The 19,793-nt window shown below is 41.6% G+C and overlaps 3 protein-coding genes across 7 annotated transcripts in view; 2 read left to right on the top strand and 1 right to left on the bottom strand.

Annotated features, from left to right (window-relative positions):
• Positions 1-5,257, top strand: part of LOC104932642 (ATP-dependent 6-phosphofructokinase, platelet type) — a 22,707-nt gene extending 17,450 nt beyond the window's left edge. For all 5 annotated transcript variants that reach the window (XM_019267422.2, XM_019267421.2, XM_019267420.2 and 2 more), the window contains 6 exons: positions 2,456-2,620; positions 3,346-3,407; positions 3,910-4,021; positions 4,122-4,221; positions 4,301-4,406; positions 4,489-5,257. In XM_019267422.2, the coding sequence (XP_019122967.1) occupies positions 2,456-2,620; positions 3,346-3,407; positions 3,910-4,021; positions 4,122-4,221; positions 4,301-4,406; positions 4,489-4,645 (702 nt within the window). In that variant the 3' untranslated portion in view covers positions 4,646-5,257. The remainder of the gene's footprint in view (positions 1-2,455; positions 2,621-3,345; positions 3,408-3,909; positions 4,022-4,121; positions 4,222-4,300; positions 4,407-4,488) is intronic.
• Positions 5,258-5,451: 194 nt separating this feature from the next.
• Positions 5,452-18,534, bottom strand: pitrm1 (pitrilysin metallopeptidase 1). The gene is made up of 27 exons (XM_019267418.2): positions 18,297-18,534; positions 16,982-17,087; positions 16,768-16,874; positions 16,537-16,688; positions 16,344-16,458; positions 16,148-16,244; positions 15,803-15,963; positions 15,501-15,627; positions 10,725-10,813; positions 10,428-10,556; positions 10,220-10,333; positions 9,559-9,655; positions 9,325-9,459; positions 9,023-9,161; positions 8,814-8,930; positions 8,601-8,730; positions 8,395-8,515; positions 8,247-8,323; positions 8,003-8,165; positions 7,817-7,917; positions 7,597-7,717; positions 7,457-7,507; positions 7,026-7,138; positions 6,796-6,918; positions 6,398-6,543; positions 6,035-6,137; positions 5,452-5,945 (listed from the first exon to the last, which is right to left on the bottom strand). The coding sequence occupies exons 1-27, from the start codon at positions 18,341-18,343 to the stop codon at positions 5,852-5,854; spliced, it is 3,075 nt and encodes a 1,024-aa protein (XP_019122963.2). The 5' UTR covers positions 18,344-18,534; the 3' UTR covers positions 5,452-5,851.
• LOC104935405 (tripartite motif-containing protein 16) lies at positions 12,364-14,645 on the top strand. Its single transcript, XM_019267423.2, has one exon. The coding sequence runs from the start codon at positions 12,364-12,366 to the stop codon at positions 14,056-14,058; it is 1,695 nt and encodes a 564-aa protein (XP_019122968.2). The 3' UTR covers positions 14,059-14,645.
• Positions 18,535-19,793: the final 1,259 nt, after the last annotated feature.

The raw sequence follows: 19,793 nt of genomic DNA, 5'->3' as shown, positions 1-19,793 counted from the left end.
ATTTTTAAGGAAAAAAAGTCAGAATTTCAAGAAAAAAAGTCAAATTTTTCATTTAAAAATTTGAATTTCAAGAAAAAAAGTCCGAATTTTAAGAAACAAAGATTTGATTTTTTAGGAACAAAGTCAGAATTTTGAGAAAAAAATCTTCAAAATTTTCCTCAAAATCAGATTTTTAAGGGAAAAAAAGTTAGAATTTTAAGAAAGAAAAGTCAGAATTTTATGAAAAAAGTCTGAATTTTAAGAAAAAAAGTTGGAACTTTAAGAAAAAAAACTGAATTTTAAGAAAAAAAAGTTAGAATTTTAATTTTAAAATCTTAATTTTAAGAAACAAAAGTCAGATTTTTATGAAAAAAAGTCAGTATTTTAAGAAAAAAAGTTCGAATTTTAAGAAACAAAGTCAGAATTTTTTTTTAAAAAAGTTGGAAAAAGTCAGAATTTTAAGAAAAAAAAGTTATAATTTTTATTTTAAAATCTTAATCTTGAGATCACATTTCTAAGGGAAAAAAGTCGGAATAAAAAAAAGTCAAAATTTTAAGAAAAAGTCAGAATTTTACGAAAAAAGTCAGAGTTTTAAGAAAAAAAGTTTTAAAAAAGTACACATTTTTAGAAAAAAGGTTGGAAAAAGTCCGAATTTTAAGAAAAAAAAAGTTTTTAATTTTAAAATCTTAATTTTAAGAAACAAAGGTCAGATTTTTAAGGGAAAAAAAGTAAGAATTTTAAGAAAAAAAGTCAGAATTGCAAGAAAAAAAGTCAGATTTTTTATTTAAAAATTTGAATTTCAAGAAAAAAAGTCAGAATTTTAAGAAACAAAGATTAGATTTTTTAGGAACAAAGTCAGAATTTTGAGAAAAAAAGTTAAAAAAAGTACACATTTTTAGAAAAAAGGTTGGAAAAAGTCAGATTTTTAAGGGAAAAAAGTTAGAATTTTAAAATCTTAATTTTAAGAAACAAAGGTCAGATTTTTAGGGTAAAAAAGTAAGAATTTTAAGGAAAAAAAGTCAGAATTTTAAGAAACAAAGTCAGAATTTTAAGAAAAAAAGTTAGAATTTTAAGAAAAAAAGTCAGAACTTTAAGAAAAAAACGGAATTTTAAGAAAAAAAGTCCAAAAAAGTACAAATTTTTTGAAAAAAGTTGGGAAAAGTCAGAATTTTAAGGGAAAAAAAGTTAGAATTTAAATTTAAAAATCTTAATTTTAAGGAACAAAGATTAGACTTTTTAGGAAAAAAGTCAGAATTTTGAGGAAAAAAGTTAAAAATTTTCCTCAAAATCAGATTTTTAAGGGAAAAAAAGTTCGAATTTTAAGAAAAAAACGGAATTTTAAGAAAAAAAAAGTACAAATTTTTAGAAAAAAGGTTGGAAAAAGTCTGAATTTTAAGGAAAAAAAAGTTAGAATTTTAATTTTAAAATCTTAATTTTAAGAAACAAAGGTCAGATTTTTAGGGTAAAAAAGTAAGAATTTTAAGGAAAAAAAGTCAGAATTTTAAGAAACAAAGTCAGAATTTTAAGAAAAAAAGTTAGAATTTTAAGAAAAAAAGTCAGAACTTTAAGAAAAAAACGGAATTTTAAGAAAAAAAGTCCAAAAAAAGTACAAATTTTTTGAAAAAAGTTGGGAAAAGTCAGAATTTTAAGGGAAAAAAAGTTAGAATTTAAATTTAAAAATCTTAATTTTAAGGAACGAAGATTAGACTTTTTAGGAAAAAAGTCAGAATTTTGAGGAAAAAAGTTAAAAATTTTCCTCAAAATCAGATTTTTAAGGGAAAAATAAGTTGGAATTTTAAGAAAAAAAAAAGTCAGAACTTTAAGAAAAAAGTTAGAATTTTAAGAAAAAAAGTCGGAACTTTAACAAAAAAAAGGGGAATTTTAAGAAAAAAAAGTAAAAAAACAAAAGTACAAATTTTTAGAAAAAAGGTTGGAAAAAGTCAGAATTTTAAGGAAAAAAAAGTCACAATTTTCAGGAAAAAAATCTGATTTTTATGAAAATAGAACGGAATAGAATATTTTTTTACATGATGATATGTGATGGTACATGATGATACACGACGATACACGATGATACATGGTGTTGAGGATTCCCCCTGCTGGTCTGGCGGCATGTTTAATGTCAGTGTTAACGTGCATCAGAATGTTTGATGTGACTTCTTGTAGCGTGGCCTGTCAAAGGTAACTGTGGCTGCATGTTTACTCTCTGATCTATTTACTTTATGGACTGAAGAAGAGCTGATGATCATCAGTTCTGTTTTTGAACTGTTGATTAACTGCTTAAAAATGAGAAATTAAAAATGTTCAGAGTTTGAACTCAATAATTTAATATCTAAAATATTCCCTGTTGAGTAAATCACTGCATTGAACTGATGACTGCAGCTCTGCTCTCATGATCATGCAGTTTGTTTTGTTGTTGCATGTAGTGGACAGATTCACCCTCTGCTCTATGATGACTGTGTACTCTGTGACTCAGACGTGCGATCGCATCAAGCAGTCAGCGAGCGGCACCAAGCGCCGGGTCTTCATCATCGAGACCATGGGGGGCTACTGCGGCTACCTGGCCACCGTGGGCGGTCTGGCTGCAGGCGCCGACACGGTCTACATCTACGAGGAGCCGTTTGACATCCGGGACCTTCAGGTCAGAGAGACAGAGAGTAACTCAGTAACTCTTTATTGAATGTTTACTACATCAGTTCATCACTGCCTCAGTGTGGAGGATTCAGGAGCAGGTGACCCACATCCTGCCACAGCGTATTTATAACATATTAATAACCTCTGAGCTGCATCAGACAGATCCATCAACACAGAGCAGGTCGGTTTATCTGTTTATTCATTACAACTGTATTCATTTAATCTGTCAATCATTTTCTTGATCAATATTTGGCTCCATAAAATGATGAAAAATGTTGATCAGGTGACGTCCTCAGATGTTTTGTCCACAACCCAAAAGATATCAGAAAATATATTTACATTTCAGCCTCTGAAATCAGAAAAAAAAGACTCAAGACGATCAATCGATTATCAAAATATTTGGTGATTCATTTAATATATGATCTTTAATCGATGAATCACCACAGCTTTTACTTTGAAGGCAGTTTTATTCTCCACCTCTCTACACCATGAAATAACGTCCACATGTAGTTTAACATCTTGATGTTTCTTCCTTTGAGGAAACGGTCAATGTGGCGCCCCCTGCTGGTGATAAACGCCACCCCGCACTCCTTTCTCCATTTGTGGGGCGAGTGTTGAGACGGAGGTGTGTGTGTGTGTGTGTGTGGTTTGCGCTCGGATCGTCAGCTTTGTGCAGGTTGCAGGACGCCGTCGCTCCGGTTTAACTTGAAGCTCACTCCGTTTGTTTTTCAGGCCAACGTGGAACATCTGACGCAGAAGATGAAGACGAGCATCCAGAGAGGCTTAGTGCTCAGGTGAGGGAACATCTATTGTTACATTTCCACTGCTGTTTGCATCACACACACACACACATACACTCTGAGGGAGACAACACAACTAAAGGAGTGTAAGACATTTATGTTTAAATGACATTTTGTGATGCGTTCTTTTATTTATATATTTGTATTTGTTTCCAGTTAATGGGTCATTAAAATATCTCTGACAGCCAGGCGACCTCACACACACACACACACTTCACTTCATGTCATCAGTTGTGGCTATTTTAGTCCACTGCAGCAGCACCATCACACTCTCACACTTAAATTGCTCCCAGCAGGACGGAGGTCTGTGGAAATGGGACAGATGTAGTAAAATGTTTTGTGGACAGTGTGTAGGTGACATTGTGCTCCTGCAGAACTTCATTATTAAAGACAGTGTCAGTCCTGATGCCCTGGCTCAAGGGCAGCTGAGGCAGACGTGAAGTGAAGATGCTTCCAGCTCGTTAACGTTGACCTGCTGCCCCTGTTGTTGTTTTAGAAATGAGAACTGCAACGAGAACTTCACCACCGACTTCGTCTACCAGCTGTACACCGAGGAGGGACGAGGAGTGTTCGACTGCAGGAAGAACATCCTCGGTCACATGCAGCAGGTCACACACACTAAACTAAATACAATTTTTAAAATTATTGACACTTGTTTCTCAGCTTTATTTGAAATATCATTTATAATATTTCCTCTCCTCCTCACAGGGAGGATCTCCGTCACCCTTTGATAGAAACTTTAGCACTAAAATTGCAGCTAAAGCCATTCAGTGGATCACACGGACGCTCAAGGACTCTTACAAAGGAGGTAAGAGTGAACTCTGAGCACGTTTGATGATGTTCCATCAGAGCTGCGTTCATCAGTCTGACGCTCGTCTTCCATGCAGGGCGAGTGTTCGCCAACTCGGAGGACACCGCCTGCCTGCTGGGGATGCGTCGCAGAGCTCTGGTGTTTCAGCCCGTGTCACAGCTCCGTGACGAGACCGACTTCGTGTGAGTGTTACTGTCCTCGGCGTTTTCAGTGCGTGACTCCGCTCAGTGCGAGTGACCGACCGGGCATGTTCTGTCTCCTCAGCCACAGGATCCCGAAGGAGCAGTGGTGGCTGAAGCTCCGTCCGCTGATGAAAATCCTCGCCAAGTACAAGACGAGCTACGACGTGTCCGACTCCGGCCAGCTGGAGCACGTGACCCGGATCCGACCCAAAGAGACCAACACCTCTGCGACCATCTGAACCGGCGGAGGGCAGAGAGAGAGAGAGCGCTTCACTCCGACAGGAAGAACAGCTTCACCAACAGTGACAGCTTCTCACACAATGACTGACTGACTGCAGATACATTAAGGTAGATTATTAAAGATCATGAGGTGTCAGGTTTATCATGGTGCAGGCAGAGGAGCTCTTTATGTAGCAGAGCTGAGATATTCTGTATTTTCTAGATTCCCCAATCAAAGTTCTAATAATTAAATATATATCTAAGCACTCCTCGTCATGTATCGTAGAAGTATTCATGTTTTAGTCATTAAACTGTAGCTGTATGAATTTCTTTTTATTTTCTGCAGCACTTTGAGCCCCATAATTACTGCAAGCTGCTCATAAAGAGCATCGACAAAACATCCAACTTGATAAACTTGAAGGGAACCGTGACCATGCTGACTGTGTGTGTGTGTGTGTCCTATCGCCTGCTAAGTGTGTGTCTGAGTGTGTGTTGTGTTGTTGGCTTTGTCTCTGTCAGTATCTGTGAGTTGTTGCCGTAGCTTGGCAGTGAAGAAGTGGCGGATGTCTGAAACTCGTACGCGACATTAACTGTATGTGTCACTGAGTAATAAATCATGTATCGTGTGGAAAGTCTGTTATATATCTTCATTTCTAACCTCTCGTGTACGCAGCAGTGATTTGGTTTTTATTCTATAGACACACTTCATCGATTTCTTGTACAAAGTCAGATGAGACTCTCAGGACGGTCTTGACTTCATTACGAACGTGTTCTGTGAATTATTAATCTCAGAATCAGAGTGAGTCAAAGCAAACAAACAAACAGTCACGTGACAAAATACAGTTTTTACTTCTCTGGGTTGAGCTGAACCTTTGACAGAAGAACGGATGGTTCAACATTTGTAACATTTGACCGTTAATAACGAACACTGGATGAAGTCACAAAGATAACGGATGGTTTAACATTTGTAACGTTTGACTGTTAATAATGAACACTTGATAACGGAGACAGTGACTGAACAGAAATACTGACAATAATCCGACATGAACCGGCTTCTGTTTCTCATAATTATCCTGACAGTTTTGGATTTCAACATGATAATGTCACATTTACATAAATATGTTTAACAGAAGTAGAAATTAAATTACTGCTCTGAAGAATCAGATAATGACTCACACTGACGAGTCGTCCTCTCATGTCTGTTTCTGAATAATAAAGTGATGAGATTATTTTACGATCCATGACGGATCTTTTTTCAGCGCCTCGTTCTCCGGGCCCAGGATGGCGACGCCACGCGTCCTCTGACCGACGGCGAGATATCTGCGGGAAACAAGAACTCTGGTTTTAAACTCGCTGAGCGTTCACGCGCACGATTATGAATTATTTTTAAAGTTACGTGAAGATTTCACCTTTCAGCTGCTTCCACCAGGTTTCTGTGAGCGACGGCGAAAAGTCTCTCTCTGTGATTCTGCTTCATCTCGTCTGTGACTCCGTTCAGGAAGCGACCCATTCCTGCATGATTCATTCAGAATAACAAAACTCATTCAACATTCTTCTAAAATTATTTAGTGACATGTTTAAATTGTTCAACCAGCATTTAAAAATATAAAACAGATCAAAGTATTCAACAAACAAAAAATATGTTGTTTCTATCTTTGTTACGAAACTTTCATGAGTTCAAATCTTTTAATACGTCTTAAAAAACGTGCACTCCAAATGTTGAAATGAGAATCACGGTGAGCTCTGCTGTCTCGTGGCAGTGGGCGTCTCACCTTTGTCTGCGGGAGCGACAGGTGAGTCGACCGCTGAGAAGACGGACAGTTTGGCTTCATCGATGTCCTGCTGCGTGAACCGTCCCGACTTCGCCCAGTCCACGCCTTTACGGAACGCGGACAACGTCTCCACTGAGTTCGGGTCCCTGCGAGACGGACGAGAAATCAACCCACATTTTAGATTTTCTTATTTTCTCAAACTGATCAAGTCGATTCTCTTTTGCTGTCATGAAACTCTTTTTTTCTTCTGTTTCCACTTTTAATTTCTCGAAGCTGAAGGTGAGCTCTACAGTTTGTTTCTGGCTGAAATAAAGATCTGCCAATTGATGGTTTCAATATTTCATTTGTGCATCTTGTGCTTTCCAAACTGTTTCCTGGAGTGTCGACCTGCTGCTCACCTGTAGGAGTAAAAGGAGAAGAGTCCTCCCCCCATCCTGGCTCCGCCCCCGTACGCTCCCCCCTTCTCCCGGATCTCGCTGTGAAGAAATTTGGCCGTCATCATCCTCGCCAAGACGCACAGACTGACAGAGAGAGAGAACATAAAGAGACGAGTCAGACATGGTTAAAGTCCAAATGAGACTTTAAGTGATGTAACACAGAATATAATGAGAATGGTTGCCGTGGTTACCTGGCGTAGTCCTCGTGGCTGAACGGCACCGTACGAATAGTCTCACTGACAAAGTTGACGGGGAAAGGAAGCTGGAAGAAAGTTTTCATGGGACAGGGATGGAAGTTCAGCTCCTGAAACGTGAAGAGAGAAGATTTCATCATCACACAAAAGATCTCAGCCATCTTCATGTCGTAAGAATTCAAAACTACATTTATCAGAAAAGTTTTTCTCCTCAAAGCACAAAAAATATTCAGCTTACAAACATTAAAGAAAGCAGAAAATCACATTTGTAAAGCTGGAACAAAAACAAAGATTTTAACATTTAAACTTCAAGATAAATGACTCTGATTCTCCGTCTCCTTTACTGAAACTGGTTAATTATCGGTCATACATAATAAATATACAGACGACAAACAAACGCAGTCATCAGAGGTGAACAGTGAACTCACAGAGATGAGTTTCCTGCTCGGCCCGGCGGGATTCACGGTGTCCAGCGGCCTCTTTAATGAAGCAATAAAAAGAACATCAGATTCTGATTTGATTGACAGGTCAACGTAACAATAATTCAGATCCAGTTTATTGTTCTGACCTCGACGATGTTCGGTCTGGACGGTCTGCGTTCTTTTTTGTTTTCAGCGACTTCCTTCAGAAAACTCTCCAGCTGTGCCGCCGTGTCCGACATCTTCTGTGGAGTCGCGTTGACCGCACACCTACGACGAACAGACAACAGACGCTTTCACTCACAGCGACGAGAGTTTGATTTCAGAAACAGCAGAACAGAAACGTGGAGCTGGAGTGGATGAACCCACCTCATGTTGTCGGTGTTGAGAAGATGTTTCTTGATCCTGGACAGTGTTCGGATGACCTGGCTGAGGTCCGTCATCTCAGCGATCCTCTTCATGAACTTCACCTAACGTTCGAATAACACAAAACAGCTGTTTCACAAACGTCTGGCACCGAGGACGAAAGAAAGACGTCGAGGAACGCTCCAGTACCTGTTCCATCCCACCAAACATCTCCGTGAGGTCCGCTGCTGGAGTCAGGTGACGGCCTGCATGCGTCATAGCGTACGAGTGACCGGAGGAGGAGATCCCATTGGCCAACTCCTGCGCTGACATCATCACCAGCACTCGGAGGCGCTCCTCGTCAAAGTGAGGGCTGGAAGAGAACGTTCGTTCAGCTCAGTGGTAACCACGACAACAATGACAGCACGTACGACGACACGACGGGAGGACACACCTGCTGAAGATGTCGCTCCACAGCTGGAACATGTGCGGGAGGTTCCTCTCGAGGCAGGAGGAGGACAGGAGGACGCCCTGAAGCAGAATGAACGAATGAATGAATGCTCCGTCTGCTGTTCTCAGACAGACGCCGTCCTCGCACTCACCTGCTCGTACATGTCCAGGTGCTCAAAGTCAGAGATGACCATGGTGGAGACGGACATGCCACCCGTCCTCAGCTCCATCTGCTGGGCCTGTTGTCTGTAGTCCAGAGCTCCGCAGCCCATCCTGATGAAACAAACGGGACCCACAGATCCAGATTAGGCTCAACGGCAGCACAGTAACATCCTGTGTGCCGTGTCCATGGACTCACTTTGTGATGACGCTGCAGAAGAGCGGCACGTAGAGCTTGAGGTCCTGTGGCAGGTTGTTCAGACTGCACATGGCTCTGAAGTAAACCAAGCCGTTGGTGGGCTGCTCACAGTACTGAACTGGAACACCTCCTGTGAGCATCAGAAGACAGTAACGGTGACAAAGATGCTGCGATTATCGCGCTGGTGTGACTCTAACGTACGCTGTGCTGCACCTGTAGTGCTGATCTGAACAGGAGTGAGCGGTATCGTGGGCTCGATGTCGGACACTTTGAGAGCAGGCAAACAGGAGACGTCTTGAGTTTGACTCTGAGCGGACAGCAGCTCCAGACCTGTCCGGAGGCCAAACACAACTCTTTAGGAAACGTCTGAAATGACTCATGACCTGACCTCCATGCAAACAAACAAACAAACCGATGGTTACCTTTCTCATAGATCTCTTTTTTGTCGCTGTCGGACAGAGCCTGGATCTTTTTCTGCAGCTTCTCCTCCTCGGCCTTGGCCTGTTTCTCCAGGTAGGCCTCATCTGTGCTCATGGACAGAGTCAGTCTGTGTGTGTTCTCCTGCGGGGCCGGTTCACGGACAGAAAAGTGTGGATTAACATTAAATCTTAAGTCCTTTCACCATCAGCTCCTGATCAGGCACGTGGTGTTTCACTCCTATCCTTGAGCCCATCGTGGAGCTCTGCATGCTGGTGACACGTGCTTAACATGAAGTTGAATTCACCTTAAAGTAGTGCTTGACTTTTTCCTGCAGGAAGCGAGGGTTTTCCTTCAGGGCGCTCCTGAACCGAGCGACGCTTTCGTTGATCTGCAGCAGCTCCACCGGGTCGCCGTCATGGTTCCACATCGACGCGATGTACTAGAAACACACAAAGTGTCAAATAACTACAGACGTGTTTACATCTTTGACTAATAGAAGGAAAACAAAATGAAGGTCACAGATAACGTGTGAACTCACCGAGGCCAGAGACAGACCGAAGTTAGTGGACTGGTGCTTCATCTGGATCTCGAGCTTATGGAGGAGAGCTTCGATTCTTTCCTCCTCGAAGCCGGTCCTGTGAACAGTAATATAAATTCATTATCTCCTCTCAGACCAATCAGGGGGCACGGTCTCATATTTAGCTCATGTAACTCATATTTTCTGGTTCCTCTGTGATCTTTGTGGACAAAACATCTGAGTAAGTCACGTCAGGCTTTAGGAAACATTTTGTCGTGGTGTGTCGTTCGTGATCGTGTCGTTTACTTTGAACTAATCTTTTCTCTGACTCTGGAGTGAGTCGAGTAGACTTATTCGTTCATGTTCATGCAGTACGCTCCCTCACCACGTGGCAGCTGCACGCGCTCGGTCAGGACAGGAAACTCAACTATGCGTCCTCGAGTCTGAGTCTCTCGTTCATTTGTCACGTGACAGGCAGCTCAGCTACAAGGCTGTGTGACGCAGCAGGTCGCTCATACGGACATGAGGGCTGCACGAAATGAATGAAATGACTCAAAAAAAAGATCCGATTCAGTGAAAATAAAGTTTAAGAGCACTCCTGTCGAATAAATCACACTGTCATGAACTTCTTGTATCAGGTAGATTTGTGCACGTTGAACGTGGAGCCATGAGTGGGACGTACTCGATGATGTCGTCGATGGTTTGGCTGATGATTTCTTTCACCCTCTCCGTGTCCGCCTCAGCCATGCCCTGCAGCCCGATGCTGAACGACGCCTCTTTGGTGCTGCCGTCATACCTGCACAGAACAAACACGCTTAAAAAACACTCTATAGATATAAGTAGGAGTGTTTTCACAGCTCAGTGTGGTGCAGGCTTGCTGCTGTTCTCACCCGACGACAGAAGAGAAGTCCGTTCCTATCTTGGGTTCGATGAGAGCTTTGTAGAAGGGAGAGTTTGGTCCAGAGATCATCAGAGAGGACATCAGGCTGAGAGTGAATCCTTCAAAAGTGTTTGTGATGCTGCACACACACACACACAGATCAGTTACTCAGTGACCGGCTTAAAGCTTCAAATGTTCTACGATGTCTCGTTGAACTGATAAACTGGAGGTCAAACAGAAGATGCAGCCTCGCACTGTACAAACATCTGGAAAGAGCAGGAAACAGAAAGTGAAGATGCCAGCTTACTCTCCCAGCAGGTAGCTCACACACAGCGTGTTCTGCTTGGCTGGATCTGGAGCCAGAGCGTCAGGGCTGCAGGTCACATGGTCCTCTCTCTGGAAGGAAACCAATGAGATTCACAGTGAGCTCACACTGACGGCAGTGAACCGTGCATGCAAGTGATAATTAAATATAAATGAACATCAGACTTATCGCTGGAAGCTGTTTTGTTGTTTTCAAGGACTCTCCATGTTGGACAGAGATGTATAAAGTACTGGAGTAAAGAAGTAGAAGTACAAGTGCTATATCAAAAAACTGACTTGAGTAGAAGTTAAAGTGTTTATTAAACACCATACTTAAGTAAAAGTACTAAAGTATTCAAAATGTTTTGTACTTAAGTATTGCAAGTAGAAGTATGTAAAAAATTGCTACTCAAGTACTGAAAGTAAAAGTACAAGTTACAAGTACTGTTGTTTATATTATTTCAAATATTTATTAAGGCACAACTTCTAATGTTACAGTGTTACAATGTTCATGGTAGAGTTCTGTGACTTCCCATGGTCTGTGAATGCGTCTGAATGAATGCGATATATGTAGTGCAGTAAAAATGGAAGTTGGGGAACAAAATAATACTCCAAAAAAGTACAGATACTGCATTTTAGTACTTAAGTAGTTCCACTTCGTTACTATACATCTCTGGTCTCTGTGATGTCCCCGCAGACTGTCTAAAACCTGGACGTAGTCTCCGTGACGTCCCCGCAGACTGTCTAAAACCTGGACGTAGTCTCCGTGACGTCCCCGCAGACTGTCTAAAACCTGGACGTGGTCTCCATGACGTCCCCGCAGACTGTCTAAAACCTGGACGTAGTCTCTGTGATTACAAAAACAGCAGTGGACAGCTGACTTTGATTTTGTCTTTAATGTCTCAGTGGTCCCTGAAGGCAGCAGTCTGCTGTTTAATGAATCAAATGTGAAAATGAGTTTTAAAGTAATAAAAAAATTTTTTTTTCGGGCCGTGACACTGCACATGAAAGAGGCGTGTCTCAGGATGTCTCAGCTTTCTTTGTCCTGAATGTCACTGATTTATTTCTCAGGTTTAGTTGTTATGAATAGTATTGTATTCATATTTTGTGTATGAAAATAAACTTTGATGGAAAAACCTTGAAAGTTTTATTTGAACATTTAAACTCCTGAACTGGACGACGAAATGTTTCATGTGTTTGTACGACATGAACGTGTAAAGTTTGAAGTTCACTTTGTCTGCATGTTTTAGTAAAGAAGTGTTTTTAGGCTCATACAAACGCTGATAATCAAAGGCATTGTGTCATATGTTGAATGTCTATGAAGGTTTTCCAATGTGCAGCAGGTTTGAACTGAGGCTTCATTGGAAATGAGGAAACAGAGTTCACACCCACAGCTCTGCTCCTCTTCCTGGACTGAACCAAAGCTTGATAACCCCTCCCTCTTCTTCCTGCTCTCAAACACAGCCAGCTCCTCTCTGCTCATGTTTTCCTTGTTCCCTCCTCAGATCTCCAGTTTGAAGATGGGTGTGTAACCAACACGTCAGGCCCCGTTCATGCGAGAGACACATGTGTTGAGATCAGAGCTCAGACTAGTTTCATTTCTGAGGAAGGAAACTCAGACAGTCGTCGTCACGAGAGCTGAAATGGGCGAGAAAGGAGCTCAGCTGGGCCGGGAAACTATTTCTTGTTCGATCTGTCTGGATCTACTGAAGGATCCGGTGACTATTCCCTGTGGACACAGCTACTGCATGAAGTGTATTCAAAACTTCTGGGATGGAGAGGATGAGAAGAGAATCCACAGCTGCCCTCAGTGTAGGCAGACCTTCACACCGAGGCCTGTCCTGGTGAAAAACACCATGTTAGCAGCTTTAGTGGAGGAACTGAAGAAGACTGGACTCCAAGCTGCTCCTGATGATCACTGCTATGCTGGACCTGAAGATGTGGCCTGTGATGTCTGCACTGGGAGAAAACTGAAAGCTCTAAAGTCCTGTCTGGTCTGTCTGGTCTCTTACTGTGAGAAACACCTTCAGCCTCATTATGATGTGGGTCCATTAAAGAAACACAAGCTGGTGGAGCCCTCCAAGAAGCTCCAGGAGAACATCTGCTCTCGTCATGATGAGGTGATGAAGATGTTCTGCCGTACTGATCAGCAGTGTATCTGTTATCTCTGCTCTGTGGATGAACATAAAGGCCACGACACAGTCTCAGCTGCAGCAGAAAGGACTGAGAGGCAGAGAGAGCTCGAGGTGAGTCGACTAAACATCCAGCAGAGAATCCAGGACAGAGAGAAAGATGTGAAGGAGCTCCAACAGGAGGTGGAGGCTATCAATGGCTCTGCTGATAAAGCAGTGGAGGACAGTGAGAAGATCTTCACTGAGCTGATCCGTCTCATGGAGAAAAGAAGGTCTGATGTGAAGCAGCAGGTCAGATCCCAGCAGGAAACTGAAGTGAGTCGAGTCAAAGACCTTCAGGAGAAGCTGGAGCAGGAGATCACTGAGCTGAAGAGGAAAGACGCTGAGCTGAAGAAGCTCTCACACACAGAGGACCACAACCAGTTTCTCCAAAACTACTACTCACTGTCACGACTCAGCCAATCTACAGACTCATCCAGCATCAATATCCGTCCTCTGACGTACTTTGAGGATGTGACAGCTGCTGTGTCAGAGCTCAGAGAGAAACTACAGGACCTTCTGAGAGAGGAACTGACAAACATCTCACTGACAGTGACTGAAGTCCATGTTTTACTGTCAAATTCACAACCAGAGCCCAAGACCAGAGCTGGATTCTTAAGATATTCACGTGAACTCACACTGGATCCAAACACAGCACACACACAGCTGGTATTATCTGAGAGGAACCGAAAAGTGACAGTAATAAGTCAACATCAGTCTTATTCTCGTCACCCAGGCAGATTCACTTCATATTCTCAGGTCCTGAGCACAGAGAGTCTGACTAGACGTTGTTACTGGGAGGTGGAGTGGACAGGAGCAGGAGTTTATGTAGCAGTCACATACAAGAATATCAGAAGAGCAGGGGGCTCAGAATGTGGATTTGGGCTCAATGACAAATCTTGGGCGTTAAGATGTGACAAAAACAGTTACACATTTTGGCACAACAATGTCCAAACTCCTGTCTCAGGTCCTCAGTCCTCCAGAGTTGGAGTGTACCTGGATCACAGTGCAGGTATTCTGTCCTTCTACAGCGTCTCTGAAACCATGACTCTCCTCCACAGAGTCCAGACCACGTTCACTCAGCCTCTCTATGCTGGACTTCGGTTTTATGGGATTTTGGGTATTTTGTCTTCTGGAGACACTGCAGAGTTTTGTAAAGTGAAATAGACAGAAGTCATTTAAGGGTTAAATTCTATGTTTTAACTCTTCAACTCATTCTGTCTTCATGATTGTTGAGATCAGCTGTCAATCAAACATTATGGGCGGCACTTTGACATCTCGTCATTCTGTAAATGTTCCTTTAGGTGGCGCTGTTTGTGAATATTTGTATTGATGTGTTTGTATGTTGTTGTCTCTCTTCCACTACATGAGTGTGAAGACAGAAAGCAGCGGACCTTCCTTCAATCGTACATATTTTGACCTCACTTGTACATTTGGACACAAATCTATGACCGTTTATTAATTATTAGTGTATCTGATGAATGTGCGATATAATATGGGATCATATTTGTCTGATTACAGCCAGAGTTGTGTAATCAAGCTGTCAGCTCATGTTTATTGTAGCTTTAAATGTGCTGTGTAATGACAGCATCATTTGTTCTGAAGGACAGTCAGCATCAGATTTGATTTCTAGTCAGACTATGTTCTTGTAAGATGCTGTCTAATCCTGTATTAGGATCTGCTGTTTGCTAATCAGACATCAGACTGTGTAGGTAAAGTATATTTTGGCTTTAATGCAGCATTATTGAGTATTTTGACTCATAGGGAATAACGGTGTTTGTCAAGTCAACTTTATTGTCACACTCCACATGTACAGGACACACAGAGAACTGCAATATTGTTTATATATCGTCAGAGATGTATAAAGTACTGGAGTAAAGGAGTGGAGAGAAGTAAAGTCGCTATATCAAAAAACTGACTTGGGTAGAAGTTGAAGTGTTCTTTAAACACCATACTTAAGTAAAAGTACTAAAGTATTCAAAATGTTTTGTACTTAAGTATTGCAAGTAGAAGTATGTAAAAAATTGCTACTCAAGTACTGAAAGTAAAAGTACAAGTACAAGTACTGTTGTTTATATTATTTCAAATATTTATTAAGGGACAACTTGTAATGTTACAGTGTTACAATGTTCATGGTAGAGTTCTGTGATTTCCCATGGTCTGTGAATGCGTCTGGCAGCAGGTGAGAGAGAGCACCTGGGTGAGTCAGGTGTATGACGTACGAGGTTGATGTGAGACCGGGACTGTTCTGTTGTTTTTTTGGCATGGTTCCGGCCGACAGTCACCGAGTCCTGTTACCAAACCGTTCAGCAATAAATGCAGTTTGTTCAATAACGCCTCGTCATTCATCACGTGTCCGGCTGGACGCTACAATAGTAACGAGTAACGATTCAGCACATGAAAAATGTATCTGAGTAAAAGTATTAAATTCATCAAAAATATGTAGTGCAGTAAAAGTGGAAGAAAATAATACTCCAAAAAAGTACAGATACTGCATTTTAGTACTTAAGTACAGTACTTAAGTAGTTCCACTTCGTTACTATACATCTCTGATGTTGGAGCAGCTTTGAAATGATGTTACATTGTCCAGGTGTGAATCATGAACTTACGGGGCTGCTCCAGTGTGACTGCGAGGGGACCTCGGTGTTTGGGTCGATGCGGTCGAACCTGGACAGAGCTTCTTCCTCAATCTGCTTCAGATGCTGCTCCAAAGGCAAATCTCCATATGTGAAGAACCTGGAGAGAAAACACGCAACTTCAAATTATACAGACGTGATAAAAAAAAAAAAACTGACATCAGCCTGTTTCAAATGTGAAAGAGTGACAGCAGAACAAAACGCGCTCTTGTTCTTTTGTAGGCTGTCTAAGTGTGTGTGTGTGTGTGTGTGTGTGTGTGTGTGTGTTTCTCTACCTGGCGTTGCTGGGGTGATAATGTGTGGCGTGGAATTGTTTGAGTTGCTCCCAGGTGAGGTCGGGGATGGCGAGAGGCTCTCCCCCTGACACCACAGAGTAGGTGTGGTCTGGATACAGTTTGTTCTGGAGGTGCTGCGCGTACACGCACTCGTTGTCCGACTGCAAGAATAAATAATAATCGTATTGTTTCATTTATTCAGTTCGCTGAGTGAAGGGTTAAAATCTAATCAGAGATTTCCAGGACAACATTGATTATTAGTTTCCATGACTGAGAAACTAGTCTCTAAGTTTCCAGGTTTTTCCAGGATGCATGTGTCAGTGAGCGGGAGAAGTGCTGACTTACAAAAGCTCCCTTCATTTCGTTGAACACCACGCCTTTAAACACCAGAGGGGTGCTGGGATCTGTGGGGGTTTCGTTCTCCAGCCTCCAGCCCTCCTGCCTGGAAAATCAGAAACACACAGAATCAAAGTGAGTAATCCGATTACATCGGTGTGATTTAAAAGTTGAACTGTGGCTGCTTCTAGCACACGTCACTCACCAGAAATCCAGCTCTCGTAAACAAGGGAAGAAGACCGCGTCCAGATAAACCGACAGAAGATTCTGGAAGTCCTTTCCATTCTGGGTTGAGAACGGATACATGGTGTAGTCGCTGGCTGTTCGCGAGGAAACAAACCATCAGACATCAGCTGAAGACAGAACACAAGCACGACCGTTTGCTCTGAGGTCAGTACCTGTGAACGCGTTCATGAAGGTGGACAGGGACCTGTTGAGCATCTTGAAGAAAGGGTCTCTGCAGGGATACTTCTCCGATCCACAGAGCACCGTGTGCTCCAGGATGTGAGGGACCCCCGTGCTGTCCATGGGGGTCGTTCTGAACTGGACGCTGAAAGACACAAACGAGTGTAAGAGCCGAGAACGTGCTGAGATCTGGAATAAAAACAGACACATTTTTAAAAAGTCACCTGAAGAGGTTGTTGGAGTCATCGCGGGCTGCGTGGAGGTACCGAGCTCCGGTTTTGTCATGGGTCAGCTTCACTGCTGTGAGGAACAAGTCGGGGACCGCTACGACCTGGAAGAACAGAACATTCATGTTCAAGCTTTAAATTTAACTGAAGGATTCATTCTTAAATAATAAGCTTATAACATCGCAGCGTTTCAAAGATTTAAATCCCGTACCTCTCTGACTGTGAAGCCGTGGATCTGCTCTCCTGGTTTGTACTGCAGGGCTCGGTCTCTTGCTGAAGTGCTCTTCAGCCTCCATGTGTGCTGCTGTCCACTGAACCTGAAGACAAACGGTTAACAGCACCGAGAACAAGTCACCAGGCTTTGCACAAACAATTCTCCAGCAGAGTACGTGTAAGACTTTCACGAGTTTGTGATGATGCTGAGGCTTTAATTAGAAGTTTCCTCCAGTCTGTGTCACGCTGCAACACAACTCCCATGTTAAAAGATGATAAATAACAAATGTGAGTGCACACGCATTCGCTTTTTTGAAGATACAGTTCCCAGGCAAAGACATTTCATTATAGTATAACTAATTTCTCACTGTTACTTCACTGCTACTTGTGTTTTATTTTTTACTGTTACTGCTTCTATTTAACTGCTACTTATACATGCTGCTTCTATTTAACTGCTACTTATACATGTGTATATATTGTTTAAAACAGGATATTCTATAGGGTATATCGTTAAAGTTTTCACTTACCGTTTGGGAGCTGCGATAACAATAAAAACAATTTCCCTACGGGGATTAATAAAGTATTTCTGATTCTGATTTTTACATAAGTTGAAGTAAAAGATCTAAATCTTCTTCTTCTTCTATGCACACAAAGGGTTTGCCAAGATAATCCGACCACCTGACACAGAATGACCTTCAAATGTGAGTTTTATTTTGAAAAATAAGAATCATCAGGCACTGAACTACAGTATTCTGGTATTATGGTAATCTGCCATGTGCAAAGAAAGAAAGACCTTTACAAATAGAAAACTATATATATTATTTCTTATATAGAAAAATAAGAAACAGACCTACAGATGGAGATCAAACCTCTAAACTGAGGCTGCAGACACTGAATGAAAGTCACAGATTACAGCTGATGTTCAAAGAGTTTGTCAGTTTATTGGTGGAGCATGACTGGGACAGTTTCTCTCGCAGTAATATACAAAGATTAAACTGAATAATAAATAATACAACAGCTCATTTTTAGCTGCACACCTGTCCGGTGGATTTATCAGAATAATAACAAAACCTGAGAGAGGTAAACCTTTACAAAAGTGTTGCATTTCTATTAAAATAAGAGTCGATATGAACTTATATAAACACCAAGGTCAGGGGGGTGTTGTGTCATCTTTGGTTGCATCAGCTCCTTCATGACAAAGCAGCATTCCACCTACCCGGTCACTGAATGACACGGTGACAACACGAAGCAGCACACCTGTGGTGGAGGTGCGTTCACGGACGCTAACTCTGAGCCGTTAGCTTAAAACTCACCGTATGTGTCGAAGTTTCCGGAGCGCCGCCTTCGCCTGTCGAAACATTTCCCGGCTCCGTTGTTGGATTATTAATTAATTAATTAGTGTGTTAACTCCTCGGCGTGTCACGCACGCGCGCTGTCAGTCAAAACTCGTCGGTAAACGGCTCGTGAGCATCTCTAAGCGTGCGTCCTCTCACGCGCCATGTGTAACCGTTGACATCCAGATCAGGTCGCGTGACGCATGCGCAGTAGATCGTAGATCTGGACGCCATTTTGTGCCCGGTTTCACCCATCCGCCTGCTACACTGAGCAACCGCTGAGCCACGCGCACCTACACAACATGCTTGTTTCTGATTGGTCTATCTGGGAGTAAGAGCAGATGTGATTGGCTGTGCGTCACGTTACTAAGGTTACCAAACCGGGGACTGTTTTTTTGAAGGGCAGCGACATAAATGTAAAGTTATTTTACATAAATTCGAGTTTAAAATGAAACTTAATTAATTTTAAACTAAAAATATGACTTTATTTTCCATTATTTTCCCTTTAAATGTAATTCAGTCCATCCTCCGGCAGATGTCGCTGTAACACAACATTTAAATAATCACAAAATCAGTTGGTTGTCATTCAAATGTTCCCAAAGTGGGAAACACATCATCATGATATTATTATTATTATTATTAAAGTGCAACTGAACACTTTTATTGTGAAAGAAAGTGTTAGCAAGCCCGCCACATTTATTATTATTTCAAATTCATATTCCTCCACATTTCCATAAATAAAAACACAGAGTGTGCTTCAGTGTTATTGGCAGCTCGTTTTCTTAAACCATGACAGTGCAAATGTAATTCCCTGTGGATAGAGCTGGAGAAATAAATAAAGGAAGGCTGTTTTTCTCTTCTTTCAGTTCACATTAGTTTCATTATTCAGTCTACAAACGTCTATAGATAGATACTCATGTCCATATATATCTATGTTTATATGTTTATCTATATATATATATATTATATATATATTATATATATATATATATATATATATATATATATATATATATATATATATATATATATATATGACCCGGAGTCAGACACACACCTGGCCAATAAAGCAATTCTGATTATGATTATTGGTGGTTGGTGTTTTTTAATTTGTCGCCGCTTTGTGACTTAATTTCCATTTCCCCTAAGAGTATTCATCATTTGAATATTCCAACTTCAAGTCACTTCTGCATGCTCCTGGCTGGACTGATCTGTTAGGATACCTAAGTGTTAAAGAAAACCTGCCGCGTCCTTATTATCCTCCCATTATTCCCAACTTTTTTTGTCCAATGTGCACCATATATTCCTGTGATAGGATACGGCCTCCCCCTGCTCCAGATTTACTGTGCAGTAACACGATGAAACACAAATTCATTAGGAAATATGCACCCTGGAAAGGAAAATGTCAGCTAAAATAATGTAGGTCTTAAAACTTGATCTTGACACACAGGGGGGCCCCTCTTCAAAACAGACTTT

The sequence above is a fragment of the Larimichthys crocea genome, chromosome II, assembly GCF_000972845.2.
Source record: "Larimichthys crocea isolate SSNF chromosome II, L_crocea_2.0, whole genome shotgun sequence".
NCBI classification, from domain to species: Eukaryota; Metazoa; Chordata; class Actinopteri; family Sciaenidae; genus Larimichthys; species Larimichthys crocea.
This window is presented reverse-complemented; position numbering and strand designations above follow the sequence as displayed.